This window comes from Poeciliopsis prolifica, unplaced genomic scaffold, assembly GCF_027474105.1.
Source record: "Poeciliopsis prolifica strain line A6 unplaced genomic scaffold, Auburn_PproV2 SCAFFOLD114, whole genome shotgun sequence".
Classification (NCBI taxonomy): domain Eukaryota; kingdom Metazoa; phylum Chordata; class Actinopteri; order Cyprinodontiformes; family Poeciliidae; genus Poeciliopsis; species Poeciliopsis prolifica.
This window is the reverse complement of record NW_026562489.1, coordinates 1-14,291: the sequence shown is the minus strand read 5'-3', so window position 1 is coordinate 14,291 and position 14,291 is coordinate 1. Positions and strand designations below refer to the sequence as shown.

The 14,291-nt window shown below is 44.5% G+C and overlaps 3 protein-coding genes across 3 annotated transcripts; 1 reads left to right on the top strand and 2 right to left on the bottom strand.

Annotated features, from left to right (window-relative positions):
* Nucleotides 1–115: 115 nt before the first annotated feature.
* On the bottom strand, nt 116–4,691 carry LOC129354632 (monoacylglycerol lipase abhd6-A-like). Its single transcript, XM_055024074.1, has 9 exons — nt 4,352–4,691; nt 2,806–2,939; nt 2,289–2,448; nt 1,973–2,086; nt 1,647–1,779; nt 1,224–1,381; nt 1,089–1,143; nt 613–713; nt 116–476 (listed from the first exon to the last, which is right to left on the bottom strand). The coding sequence occupies exons 1-9, from the start codon at nt 4,403–4,405 to the stop codon at nt 318–320; spliced, it is 1,068 nt and encodes a 355-aa protein (XP_054880049.1). The 5' UTR covers nt 4,406–4,691; the 3' UTR covers nt 116–317.
* Nucleotides 4,692–6,162: 1,471 nt separating this feature from the next.
* Nucleotides 6,163–13,595, bottom strand: LOC129354636 (inositol-pentakisphosphate 2-kinase-like). The gene is made up of 4 exons (XM_055024082.1): nt 13,420–13,595; nt 13,232–13,334; nt 10,228–10,319; nt 6,163–8,605 (listed from the first exon to the last, which is right to left on the bottom strand). Exons 1-4 carry the CDS (start codon nt 13,578–13,580, stop codon nt 8,365–8,367), a joined length of 597 nt encoding a protein of 198 aa, XP_054880057.1. The 5' UTR covers nt 13,581–13,595; the 3' UTR covers nt 6,163–8,364.
* LOC129354635 (nuclear factor 7, ovary-like) lies at nt 10,859–13,189 on the top strand. The gene has a single exon (XM_055024081.1). The coding sequence runs from the start codon at nt 10,942–10,944 to the stop codon at nt 12,328–12,330; it is 1,389 nt and encodes a 462-aa protein (XP_054880056.1). The 5' UTR covers nt 10,859–10,941; the 3' UTR covers nt 12,331–13,189.
* Nucleotides 13,596–14,291: the final 696 nt, after the last annotated feature.

Genomic DNA, 14,291 nt, shown 5'->3' with positions numbered 1-14,291 from the left:
AATTCACATCCTGATGGAATTTCATTTCTTCCCAACGACACAAAGCGAAGCTGCAACTGCGTTTTTATGGATGACAGTGGAGAGAACAGCTGGAGCTGCAGGTCAGAGGTCACAAAGGTCACAGAGGTCACAGAGGTAATGTTCACACGGGTTTAACCCATTTAATTAATTGGTGCAGGGTTAACCTATTTCTGGAAATTTTTCATAAAACAAATAGTCAAACTCCTCCCATGGAATAATTTTTGCTAACAAGAGGAGACTCATCTCAGTCAGTTAAAATCAAAACTTCAAGTTCTGGTTTTTTGCTCCTCTATCGCTCAGACTTGTTTCTTTGCTTTATTGTGAAAGTCCAGCAAAAGTTTAGCAAATTTCCTTGGCCTCTCCCAGGCAACGGCGTGACCACAGTTGTCCAGCAAATCCACCTGGCAGTGAGGCAGCGCCTTCTGGATCACTGCGGCTCCAGAAACATCCAGGATCTGAGAAAGTGGAGGTTGAGATTTACTTACATTCAAAGTCCAACTGGGTTCAGAATCAAATGTTTCTGGTGTTCTGATTTCTAAAAATCTGTTTTAATGTGTTGGGAAGTGAATGTTGCAGCATTGCTGTGTTTACCTGGTCGTTCTTCCCCCAGATGACCTGCAGGGGCGCTGTGATCAGATTCAGGTGTTCCTGCAGCGAGTGTCGAGACTTCTCCCCAGCGATCGCCTCAAACACTAAACATTCATCATTTATTACTCATCATAAGAAGTTTTAAAAAAGTAACAGATTATGAGACAAACAGCCAAACTGGTGAACCTTCCCTGACCTCCACCTTTAATCTGTCGCTAATTCTTTCCTCACTGTGATGCTAACTTAGTTATACTCAAATAAATTTACTTGAGTAACTTTTCAAAAAAAATATAAATAAACTTTTAGGAGTATTTTTACTACACTACTCTTTTTGCTTTCATGTGAATCATTTTATTATGAAGTATTTCACTCTTACTTGAGTAAAATTTCTGAACAGCTTTGGTCTTGAAATGAAAAATAAAGCAACTTGTGTCTTTATTTTATTTCAATCTGAGGAACGATGGAGAGTGAAAACTGACCTTCTCTGTAGAAGTCGTTGTTTGGGATCCTGTTGGCCAGGAGGCCCCGGAAAAACTGCAGGAGCAATCAGAGCAACATGTCTGTTAGCGCCGCGCTGCGCCGCGGACGGAAGCCCGGAGGGTTCGTCACCGTACCTGCCGGGGCATTGTGGGCAGTTTGTAGCAGCACAGCTTCAGCATGGCCTCCAGCTCCTGCATAGAGGTGGGGATGAGCGGGTTGGATTTACTGGACTTATCCAGGTCATTCTCCTTCAGAAGGGCGATGAAGCTGGACTCTGTGGGGTAAATCAGACCTGCAGGGAGGCAACGAGGGGCAGAAAGCACCAGCAGCAACACAAAATTAAAATATGCAAATTTCTGAAGCCAGAAAAATATCAAATCTATGAAAAAGCAGAGAAAGTCCCTGAGCAGGACAGTCCAAACTTTTATTATTGACTTGCAGTTGGGGGCCACACAGAATCACTCCAAGGGCCACAAATGGCCCTGGCGCCACACTTTGGACACCCCTGCTTTAGAAGTTCACAGGGAAGTGAAACCTGAAGAAAGCTGCAGATTTACCTGCTGGACACACCAAGGTGAGGCTGCAGACGTCAGCCGGGTAGAGACCGGCGTAGACGCCCGCCACGTTCCCCCCCATGGAGGCGCCGACCAGGTGGAACGGCGATTTATCCAGACCGACGCTGCGGACGAACTGAGCAGACACAAAACAGACGGGCGGCCATTTTCAACATGCTGATGTCGTTCATGATGTAGAAACCAGATTTATACTTTTTCATTATTGTTTAGTTTTATTGTGACAGTTTTATTCAGTTAATCGGTGTTTAGAGTGTGTTAACTAGTTTCTGTTGGTTATTTGAGTTAAAGCTTGTTCCGTTTGCGCCGACCTGATGGACTCGCCTGGCCTGACCCTGGATGCTGTAATCTTCTGCTGCAGCTCGACACGTCCCTTCATGTCCAGGCATGTCCAAACAAACCACATGCAGGTTTCTGGGGAAGTACTGGGAGCAGAAAGCAAACACATAATAATAAGTATTAGAATGTTCTGATGCTTCTATTGTCCGAAATTGAAGCAAAAATGCAGCAAATGACATAAAACCGAAAAGTGGCTTAGTTAAAGTTCAGAACTCAACCTGGCTGAAATTCTGAGTTGGGACCTCAATGATCTGAAGTTGTGTGTGTGTGTGTGTGTGTGTGTGTCACCTTGGTGACAGACAGAAACATCTCTTTGGAGGAGGAGAACCCGTGTAGCAGCAGCAGCGACGGCGTGTCGCCCCCTGGTGTACCGTGGGTGGAATAACAGAAGCGGTAACTTCCACAGTGGGAGTAGCGGACCGACACGCCCTGCGACAGGCACATGTACCTGAGGAGGAGAGCAGCGGGTTAGACCCGACAACCCGGAACCGACCTCTGACCTCTGGTTCTACAGCATCCTTCTAAACAGACAGGCTTTCCACCAATGACTCAAATGAAAATCTGCTCTGGGCCCCAAAGCGTCTTGGACCGGCCCTGATCTGGACGTCGGTGAGGATCCCTGCAGCCACCGAGACGAGCGGTTCATCAATAAATTACTCATTGCAAAAAAAACAATAAAGCAGATGAATATTTCTGGATCTGAAAGTGTCTTTGTAAAAAGAGAAATTACATAAACTGGAGAAGAATAGAAACTAAAACCCAACAGGAAGTTTATGACAGGAAGTTTATGACTGTGTGCGTTTACCATTTGTAGGCCTTCAGCAGCACACCGGGCCAGAACACGACGGACGTGATGAAGGCGAAAACAGGAACAAGCAGAACTCCTCCTGTTAGCAATAAGGCTTTAGCCCAGGTTAGCTCCATCGCTGCTGCAGACGCCTGGAAAAGCAAACAGACATCCGATCAGATCGTTTTTTCCTCCCGGATCTTTATCAATACAAACTGAACTTTAAGCTGCAATTCAGTCCGTCACAGGAACAAACGCCGCTGGACAGTAAACTGTCCCAGAAATGATCACGAGAAACGATAATGTTGTTGATTTGACACCATATAATTGTCATGGTATAGTGGTGGAAGAACACGTTTAGGGATCAATAAACATTTATTATCGGAACTGGAAAACATTTTAGATATCCAAAATAAATAAACAAAACAACAGAAGCAACAAAAAAATGAATTCTGAAATCTCAATAAACAAAACTGTCCTTCAAAAAAATGGCTATTTGAGACCAAAACAGCAAACTGAACATTTTTCATCCAGTTTTTGGTAGAAAGACAAAATGTTTTAAATTATGATGTGATTAATTTTTTATTGACAGAAATGTTTAACTATTATCTAATAGAACATGTTTTATTCATATATTTTGTGCTATTTTACTCATTTCTATTTCTAAACTGTTTTTCATATTCAGTGGTTTTTACTTTTAAGTATCTTGTGAAGCAAACTGAAACTTTGCTCCTTTAAATCAAATTTATTACTAGTGCAATCATAATACAAGTTAAAAGCAGTCAACAGGGTGTGAATTAATGCATAACCCTTTTAAAAATCTCTGCATATGGTAAAACTATAATTATAATTCTGGGTGAAGGTGAAGCCATTTATCATCAAACTGTATTTTCTCTTTAAATCATGACAGAAACAACCCAAATTAATGCAACCAGAAGCTTCCAGAGTTTTCATCTTTTAGCACACGAGGCTGTAAACGTCTGACCTGGAATCTGTTTGAATTAAATCAATGCTGGTGGAGAAAAACATGAAAAACTCACCCAACTTTCTGAAATTAAGAGGTGAAATTGTTACAAGACGCAGAGACCTGGAGGAACTTTAAAGTGAAAAACATGGGCCGAACCAAACAGCCTCAAAGAATATCAGAATAAAAGTTTCCTGGCCTACATTAACCAACCGTAGGGGTCACTAAGGTCACCATTTCTCCCCTGAAACATGGAAGTGGATAAAGTGGTGGGATGAAAATTCAATGTTCAAAAATGATGATGCAGAACCCAAGATGGACTCAACAGGAATCAGTGGAGGTTCTGGACCGACAATCAGAACCAGGTTCTGATCAGGGTCGGTTGGGTTCCGATCGGCGGTTTGCAGGGAAACTGGAGAATATTCTGGATTATTACAGCGGACAGATTATCAGCAGCTCATGAGGAAACTTCTCTCTGATTTTAATAACTCCAGCCTCGTTACGATCTTTTGTGAAAACCGTCGGTTACATAAAACCAGAAAAAAACGGAAAACCTGCGAACCGTGAATCCGGACCGAGTATCACCGAACAGAACCGAACCTGCACAGCTCCCCCTGCCTCGCTCCTCCAGCCTCCTCTTCTCTCCTCCTTCATCCACACACACAATCGGAACCACAGTGCTGCGTTCACGGACCGTCAGAAACACGGCAGGACTCCGGTGAGATAAAACACGGGCTGAGGTTTTCTCGGGAAGTTAATTCCACCTGCTGACATCAGATGTGTGGAATCTCTTAAGAGTCAACTTCTCTAAAATGTTTCTCCCTGAATTAATTGATCATAAGAGAGATTCTAGATCTGCAGGAAATGATACAAAATCTGGAAAATTCAGGCATCAAAACTGAGACGTTAAGCTTAAACAGTCCGAAAGAGATTCTGTGATGTTTTTAAATTTCTGTAACTTCTGCATCTTTCTCTCTTCTACCAGATTCAAAAAGCAACAGTTTATTTTCAACTATTTAAACTAGAACTAACCTCCAAATCAGCTGAAAACTGCTTAAATTGGTTCTGTCTTATATATATATATATATATATATATATATATATATATATATATATATATATATATATATATATATATATATATATATATATGCGCATTATTTTGCCTCAACACGTCTCAGTGCTTTCTTTCCCTTTGGTCAAAAGATTTAACTCTAGTTGTTTCGGCTGTTTTTCCTCAACACAGATGCAAGTTAATGAATGAAATCATACGAAGCTGCTGATGCCAGGCAAAACATTTTTTAAAAAAGCCACACTGCACTGCAGTTTTCTACCATTTGTCACAGTTTCAGTTGTGGGTGGTACTTGTATGCCCGCACAGCAGGGGGCGCTGTCAAACTCAGTGTCACAAATCAGAAATACTCCCAAGGGACCCACAAGACTTCTGGCTGCACTTTGGACATGCAGCACATTAAAGCCACCGGCTACTAGAGATGATGGATGTTTGAGGAGAGCAAATATGATCAAGTTCTGTAGTCAGAAACCCAAATGTGTCAAAGGTTAAAAACATAAATGAATCAGTCTGCTGGGTGGGCTGGTGACCTGTCCAGGTAACCCGCAGCTCCAGGCCCACAGAAGAAAAAAGGGTTTCTTGCCTAAAGAAGAATACGCCTTTTGCTGTTTGTCAAAAGTTGACCAAAGGCAACTTTTTGCTTGATCTTTTGACCTTTGAACTGTTGTAAGGACAGAATAGAAATCTAGTCTGTTTGGCAAGAAACACGATGGCGCAAACAGTGTTTGAGGTTGAAGGAATTCCCCATCATCTTACCACTGAACTCTGTCTTTTGCCACATTGGATTTGACAACCTTAGATGCATCCATGCCACAACCACCTGCAGCACTGCAGAAGCTCAGTCTCTGTGGCGCAATCGGTTAGCGCATTCAGCTGTTAACTGAAAGGTTGGTGGTAGAAAGAGGAATATGCCTAAAGAAGAATAAGCTTAAAGAAGAAGACCATCCAAGTGTTTCACAGGACTGAGAGAGGAGCTCATGTCAGATAATGACTAAACTACTCAGGAGGCATTTAGGTAGAAAATCCCTCCTGAGAGAAGGACAACAGATACACAAAAGAAGAATCCTACCAGAGGGGTGGAAACGGAGGAGTTGACCTGCTGACCTAGAGACACTTGACACATGAAGTCTCAGGTTGTCATGGGATGATAAGAAATGTCATTTTGGGACATGGAAAAGTTTATGGATAAAATGCTTGTACAACACAAGATTTTAACAAACTAAACAAGAAAAAGAAGAATTAACGCTCGCTAAGGCAAAGGTTAAACCAGCTGGACTGCAGATTGGTGAAAGTTGAGTAAAGACCAACCAGACAAACACAGGGAGCAGGCAGACCAGGGTTCGGTCCAGTACAAATGTTTATTCTGATACAAAGAGCGTGACTGTGACGGCAGAACCAGCGGAGCCTGTTGGTCCAAATCTACAAAAATAAAATGATTTCAGTAGAAAACACCAGACAGCTGTTTGGCCTTTACATCCTCTCTGCAGGAATCACAGAGCTGATGACCTATGACCCTCAGTGAATGGAGGCGCTCAGGCAGCCGGCCAATCAGGTTCCAGCTCAGATTTTTAACAATTTCAAACTGAAGTTAAATGTAACTAAATATCCTCTGATTTCACATTTTTATCCCCTTTTCTGCACATTTAAAATATTTTTTAATTTCTTAACATAAAAATCTCACTAAAACTGTTCATATGTCATTTACTTTGAACATTTATTTTTTCTTTTAGTATTAAACAACCTGAATGTTCCCCTCTGCTGTCATCGTTTGTTAGTTTTCAGAGGTTGTAAAGTTTTCACACCCCTGCTAAAGTCACTTTCTGTGGCGGTGAAACTTCTGGAAGCATTAAATGTGACATTTATCCTGGAAAAACAAGAAGCTGCGTCAGGGAGTCATTCTGCCTGCTTTATAAAAGTTCTCCAGTCTATTCTCCACTTGCCTCTTCAGCTAATTGGTTTTCAATCTGGGTTTTAACTAGGCCGTTCTAAAACTATGTAGTTTTCCTCCCATGAAATCATTGATTAAATGTTCTGACTGGATGTTTGGTCTCTCGGAGATGATGGACAAAAAAATGCTTCAGCTTTCTAGCAGATTAGTGTTTTGTGCCCTTCTCCTGACTGATACCTTTAAACCATCTGACCCTGTGGAACATGAACAGATGTGAGGAAGATTACAGCTGAAGTTTACTTCAGGTTCCTCAGAATGCTAGAACTGGACCAGAACCTGTGCGTAAACTTGGCCGGGTCATTACAGATTTAACTGGTTCTGTTTTCCCCACTAACAGGATAGTTTGTGTTCCAGGTGAATAAAGTCGGCTTCTGCCCCACAGGAAGTGGATACGTTCACAGGAGTGTGTAAACCTTTGGAGCGTCTCATCAAATCGACTTTATCAACATTTTACAGATTAAGAGCCGTAACCTGAAAATCCTCCCAGTTGAACTGGAACGTTTCCAGTCTGCGGTGCCGTTCAGTGAGCTCACACTGTTACTAATTGGCCAAAGGAGAGCGCCTTCAACAGGAACCAAGGGCAAAGGTCAGCGGTTTCTCTGAAGCCGCTGCTGGCCGGTCCAGCAGAATCGGTCCTGACCTGCTGAATGGGCCGGGCTGCAGGGGAACGCAGCCTGTAACAGAGTTCGCTTCCTCAACAAACGCACCATCATCGTCTTCCAGAACCAGCACCAGCCATGTTTGGCACAAAAAAAAAGCAGGTCAGAGGTCAGATTGGACCTTCACCGCAGAGTCCAGGTCGATGAAACGCTCTGAGTTCTAGAAAGATTCTGAAGGGGTCTGGATGGACTCTGGAGCAGCTTTCAGTCCAGAAGTTGGACTCCAGAACCTCCTGATATCCAACCAGTCCTCAATTCCTCACTACTTCTCTGTTTGGATCAGTGGTTCTCCAGAACCTCCATAAGGTTCTATTTCTCTGTTGGACTGAAAAGAACTGAATATCAGCCAAAGTCCAAAAGAACCGTCTGGAAGACCTGCAGGAAGAACTGCAGAACCAGAACACCCAAACAGAGAGGGGAAGGAACCGGATCAGAGGAAAGAACCGGGGCCGGATCAGAACCTCTGAATGCTGCTGTTTGTTTAACATCCAGACAGAAATCTGCTCTGATCCCAATGAGCGGTCTGGTCCGGTCCGGCACAAACAGAACCAAACCCGCTCTGCTCAGACACTGGGAGGTTCTGGCTCAACTGGACCCAGGAAAAGACTGACAGTAAATCACTTCCTGTTATCAGTGGAAACGTCAGAGGTTCTGTCCCAGCTCTGTTGGATCCCACATACAGAGAGGTTCCCAGGAGGTTCTGGTCGGGTTCAACCGACCCTTTAATTTGACCTTTTAAAGCGTTTCAGCAGACGCCTGCTGACAGTGTTTGATGATGATGACCTCAAAGCATCAGAGCCCGTTGCTATGACAACAGCTTCAGGAGAGGTCAGAGTGAAGCTGCGAGTTTGTGGTGAAGTAAAACAGAACTGGCGCCGGGTTCTGATCCGACTGCTCTCTGGGCGGTGACCTCTTGACCTCGGAGCCGGTCCCTTCACACAGCCTGGAAAAGCAACGCTCGCTCCTCCCTCTCCGCCGCCAGGATGCTGGGCAGCGGCGGCAGGGAGCCGTTGGGCAAGGCACCGCCCGTCCTCAGGTAACACGAGACGATCTTCTGGTCCAGACGCAGCTGGCGGGGGACGCTGTCCAGCGGCTTGGGGTCCAGATCCAGGACGGAGACGGAGGAGGAGAAGGCCTGAGGTCTGAAGTCCCTGAGACGCTTCTGGGAGGAGAGTCTGTGGAGGAGGAGGAGGGTTAATGACGATGCTTCAACTTACCAACGCGGAAGAACCGTTCACTATAATTTCATTTAATTACAGCAAGGGAAAAAAGTAAGGCAGAAAAACACTGAAGAACTCAAAACTATTTGCATTTTTCTTTTTTTTCGCTGCCTGAGTCGGCTATGGTACAAAAACACATTGCAGTTTTATGTTTCCAGGGTTGCTGTTTGTTTTGTGATTATTAATAGGAGATTGCTGTGGTGGCCAATATGCTGCAGCAATAGAAACTATCACAGCGGTGGTTGATCATTTAAACACCTGCTCTCCTGGTGATCGCTCTGACTGTGGGGTTTCGTTTAACTCAACTGAAACACGCAGAACTTCTCATGTTAAGGTGTCAGAGTCAAGCTTGCTATTATATAGACCCGGTTCTGCAAAGGCTTTATGTGAAAATAAATATAGATGCGTTTTACTTGGGGTGCAACAATAGCTCTATCTGTTATGAACCGTTCAGTACAATACTCTGGGTTCGATAAGCGCTGAGATGATCGATGGCTCTGGGTTCGACTGCGCCACCAAGGCCGCATTATCGAGCGCAGAGCCACTGAGCATCCAGGCTAGCGAGAGAGGCTAGCGAGAGAAGTTAGCGAGAGAGGCTAGCGAGAGAGAAGCTAGCGAGAGAGGCTAGCGAGAGAAGCTAGCGAGAGAGGCTAGCGAGAGAAGCTAGCGAGAGAGGCTAGCGAGAGAAGCTAGCGAGAGAAGCTAGCGAGAGAGGCTAGCGAGAGAGAAGCTAGCGAGAGAGGCTAGCGAGAGAGGCTAGCGAGAGAAGTTAGCGAGAGAGGCTAGCGAGAGAGAAGCTAGCGAGAGAGGCTAGCGAGAGAGGCTAGCGAGAGAAGCTAGCGAGAGAAGCTAGCGAGAGAGGCTAGCGAGAGAGAAGCTAGCGAGAGAAGCTAGCGAGAGAGGCTAGCGAGAGAAGCTAGCGAGAGAGGCTAGCGAGAGAGAAGCTAGCGAGAGAGGCTAGCGAGAGAGAAGCTAGCGAGAGAAGCTAGCGAGAGAGGCTAGCGAGAGAGAAGCTAGCGAGAGAGGCTAGCGAGAGAGAAGCTAGCGAGAGAGGCTAGCGAGAGAGAAGCTAGCGAGAGAAGCTAGCGAGAGAGGCTAGCGAGAGAGGCTAGCTGGCTGCTACGTGGCTACTGAAGCTCCTCCACCATCATCATTCACATCTGACTTTGGAATAACTTTAGCCTTCATGCCAAGTGGTGGTAAAAAGCTGAACTCCATCGGTAGGAAACATGGACCGGGTCATCGCAACCCGTCCTGTTGATGCAGAACCTGCTGCGAGTTCTGCAGTTTATTCACCGACATATTTTACTGAGACCGCAGTTTCTACCTGTAGCAGGACAAAAGTAGAATTACAGACTTTATCAGTTTTATATGTATCAAAATAATATTGAATGCAAAGCGCTGAACTGAACCGTAAACTGTGTGTGGTGTTGCAATCCTGATCAACTGTCTGCAGACCAGCTGCGGTGGTCATCATCACTCAGATGCATCTTCATCATGAATGAATGAATCAGTGAACATCCAGGCTGCAGACTGAAGGCCTCAGCTCTGATTTAACAGACACACGAAAGTCTTACTCTTCATCATTGTCCTCTTCTTCACTACTGGGAACCAGTGTAACCATAATGGAGCAGTCCTTGGCTGTCATGGCGATCCGGTATTGATGGACCTGCAGAGAAAATAACAGAACTGGATTAAAATTGCCTGAAAAGCAACAGAAAACCTGAGAAAAGCGAACTGTATCCTGAGTGTCTGAGTTTTACTTCAGGATCAGACAGAGTGGAACTGATATACCTCAAGCTACTTTATTAACTCGGTGATAAAACCAATTGATTCATACTAATTATTACAAGACTGAACAGCAGGTTGATGATGTCATCAGTTATTTGTCAGAAACTAAAACCAGCTAAACAGAACCTTAAGCAGAAAAAAACAAAGTTACTGTAGATGTGAACTTTGCTGAGGTCAGCTGATTATTCCTAAATGAGAATCAAGATGATAAAGTTAAATGAGTTTATTCTACTGTCTTTATTACAAGTCTGTTCTGATCAAAGGTTGAATGCTGGACTCTGCAGTGAAGCACGCCTCAAATACAAGGAACACAGCAAGCTCATCAGGTTTAAGCTCCACCACTCGACACACCCGAACCAAAGCAGGAAGCAGTTTGACTTTTGGTTCCTGCTGCTGCTGCTGCTTCCAGCTGCTCACACTGAAGGCGAGTTGGACCAAAAACACTCAGAGTTCAGTGACTGACTGGACCTTCTGTGTTTTCAGCTTCACTCAGAGACAAAATGGCTTCCAGACCAGAGAAGGACCTCTGCTGTCCGGTCTGTCAGGACGGCTTTAAGGATCCGGTTGTTCTGTCATGCAGCCACAGCTTCTGTAAGGAGTGTCTGAAGAACTGGTGGAGACAGAAACCAGCAGGAGAGTGTCCAGTTTGCAAGAGGAAATCTTCAAGAGAGGAACCGACTTTAAATCCGGCTCTGAAGAGACTCTGTGAATCATTCTTAGAGCAGAGAGAGCAAAAAGCTTCAGAGAGTCTCTGCAGTCTGCACTCTGAGAAACTCAAACTCTTCTGTCTGGACCATCAGCAGCCAGTTTGTCTCGTCTGCAGAGATTCAGAAAAACACATCAAGCACAGATTCAGAGCCATCGATGAAGCTGCTCAGGATCACAGAGAGAATCTGAAAACATCTCTGCAGCCTTTAAAGAAGAAACTGGAGCAGAAGAAGGAAGTTAAAGAGGAGTTTGATCAGACAGCAGAACACATGAAGGTCCAGGCCCGACACACAGAGAGGCAGATTGTTGAGCAGTTTAAGAAGCTTCATCAGTTTCTAGCAGAGGAAGAGGAGGCCAGGCTGGCTGCACTGAGGGAGGAAGAGGAGCAGAAGAGAGGGATGATGGAGGAGAAGATGGAGGCTCTGAGCAGAGAGATAGCAGCTCTTTCAGACACAGTCAGAGCCACAGAGGAGGAGCTGAGAGCTGCAGACGTCTCATTCCTGCACAACTACAAGGCTGCAGTGGAAAGAGTCCAGCGCTGCCCCCTGCTGGAGGATCCACAGCTGCCCTCAGGAGCTCTGATAGACCAGGCCAAACATCTGGGCAACCTGGCCTTCAACATCTGGAGCAACATGAAGGACATGGTGACCTACACTCCTCTGGTTCTGGACCCAAACACGGCGAATCCAAAGCTCCTGCTGTCTGAAGATCTGACCACTTTGACATATGGAGAGGAACAGCAGCTTCCTTATAATCCAGAGAGGTTTTATGACTTGTGGCGGTCTGTTCTGAGCTCTGAGGGTTTTAACTCAGGGAACCACAGCTGGGATTTTGAGGTTGGAGACAGTGAATACTGGGAACTTGGTGTGTCAGCAGAGTCTGTCCAGAGGAAGGGAGACAGAGCATCTGGCTGGTTGGGTATCGGCTTATATGAAAGTAAATACTCAGCTTGTTCTCCACCAGCTCCTCTCATTTTCCTTTCTGTCCAGAAAAGACTCCAGAGAATCAGAGTGAATCTGGACTGGGACGGAGGAAAGCTGTCGTTCTCTGATCTGGACACTAACACACTTATACACACCTTCACACACACCTTCACTGAAAACATGTTTCCATTCATCGCCACTGATAATATAGTAAAAATCCTGACAATGAATATCTCAGTGATGAAACAGCAGCTTTGATGTTGTCAGTATGAAGAACGTAAGTTCAAATCAAAGCTGCAAGCAGCCTCATACGGCCCTTGCAGCTCTGCGCCACTCCGGCCTCACGGCAGCCACCACCTATCATAAACGCTCTCCCGCTCCCATCCACTAGGGGGCGCATTTGACAAATCTTCCAAATAGACTCAATGTGAGTCCAGCAGCATGCCTTAAAAGTTTGGTTTCAAGACAGGTCGGGTGTTGAAGGTCGAAGGATTGGCGAGTACTTCCAACTCGCCAATTATGTGTGCTTATTGACAATTAATGAGTACAGTTTCAATCTTAGATCATAAACAGGGTGAAAAAGGATAATTGTCAGTATTTTCTCTCTGTTGGGTGCAAAACATGGCTGCCAGAAACTCTGTACGTCTTGGGAAATCGTAGAAGTGTTGTGATATTCATGCCTCTGCAATAAAGTAAGGTCAATGTGCAGAGTGCTTGAATGTTGCCAGGTGGCGCCGTTGAGCACCACCTGGCAACATTCCTTCATCGCGCTGAGCTTAATAAAACTTTATTGATCTGACCGCAGAAGAAAAGTCAGGATTTCATTCTATCATCTCAGCAGATCTTTAGTTTAATGGAACCATTTAGTTTCTCCTGTGGTTTGGAGAAAGTTTATAGAAAAACCTAGAACATTGACCTGGAGGATAAAACTGTTAGTGTTTGACACTTAAAATCTGTCCAGCATCAACCAAGCGTTTCTGTCTGACTTCATCTCTGCTGCTCATCTTCATGGAAACATTCTGGGTTTAGTTTCTGTTAAATGACATTGTTGTTCATCTTTGTTTAAAGAGCAAAACTGTAAATTGGCTTCAAGTATGAAAATAAAGAGTAAACTGTTCCAGAGTGTCTGTGTTACTGGGAGAACTGGTAATCATCTGACCTTGGCAGCAGCGTACTCCACAGAGCCGTCGTCCTCCATCGAACATTTCTGCACTTTCTCCAAGAAGTTCTGGTCGTACGGTCCGTCTATCTGGAGGCCAGTCCTGGCGCAGACAGACAGAGACGTCAGAGTCCAGGTCTACCTATAGGGACAGGTTTTCCTTCTGGTTCCGGTTGGCCGGGTTCTACCTGTCCTTGGGGAAGTCCTGCAGGTGTTGCTCCACTCGGCAGTACAGAGGATAAAGCCCTTCGATGTCCAACGAGTCCAACATCTGAGTCTGAAGGATTCTGGACAAAATGCTGTTGGTGGGTAAACCTTGAGATCCTGCATCACAGAGGGACGAGTTCATTAAATCAACCTGGAAATGGTTCTGGTTTCAGGTCCGGTTCCAGAGAATTTCATCAGGAAGTCTGCTCCTCTGTTATCTGTAACATCAGGACCTGAAAGATGCTGCAGAACCAAAACCTTTGGAGGAACCAAACTAAAATCTGTTTCAAACGCCTCAGACCAGAACCGGAGGTTCTGTGGTTGAGCTTGTCCCAAAGTGCATCAGGTTTTAACTTCAAATTACTTAACAGCTTCCAGTAACACTTAGTTTATGTGTTTCTGTTCCATAAAAACAACCAAAGAATTTTTCTTGTTTCATGCAGCCTTTTAATAAAATCCTTCTAGTGTGGGTCAAAGGTCACCTGCATATGAATGTTTCAGTCTGTATTTTCAGTTTTTATTATGGACTTATGAACCATATCATCAGACTTTCAAAAGTCCTGATTTTCTGCGTTTTTGTTTTCTCAGTCTTGAAGCTGTTGTCCAGAATTCCATTTTGTTTCCTCATATGTTGTTTATTCATTTTTTTGATACTTCACTATTCAATACTTTTCTTTCTTAGTCGTTAAATTGCATTATTGGTGTAAAGTTGAGTTATTTTGCTAATAAACTGTCAGAGAATGGTTTGTGTTTATTGTGGTTTCTGTGTGAGGAGGTTCTGCTGTCTAGCAAAAATTACATTTATTCCTTCATGAGAGGCTCGTATGTTTACCTAATGATTCCAGGGAGTCTG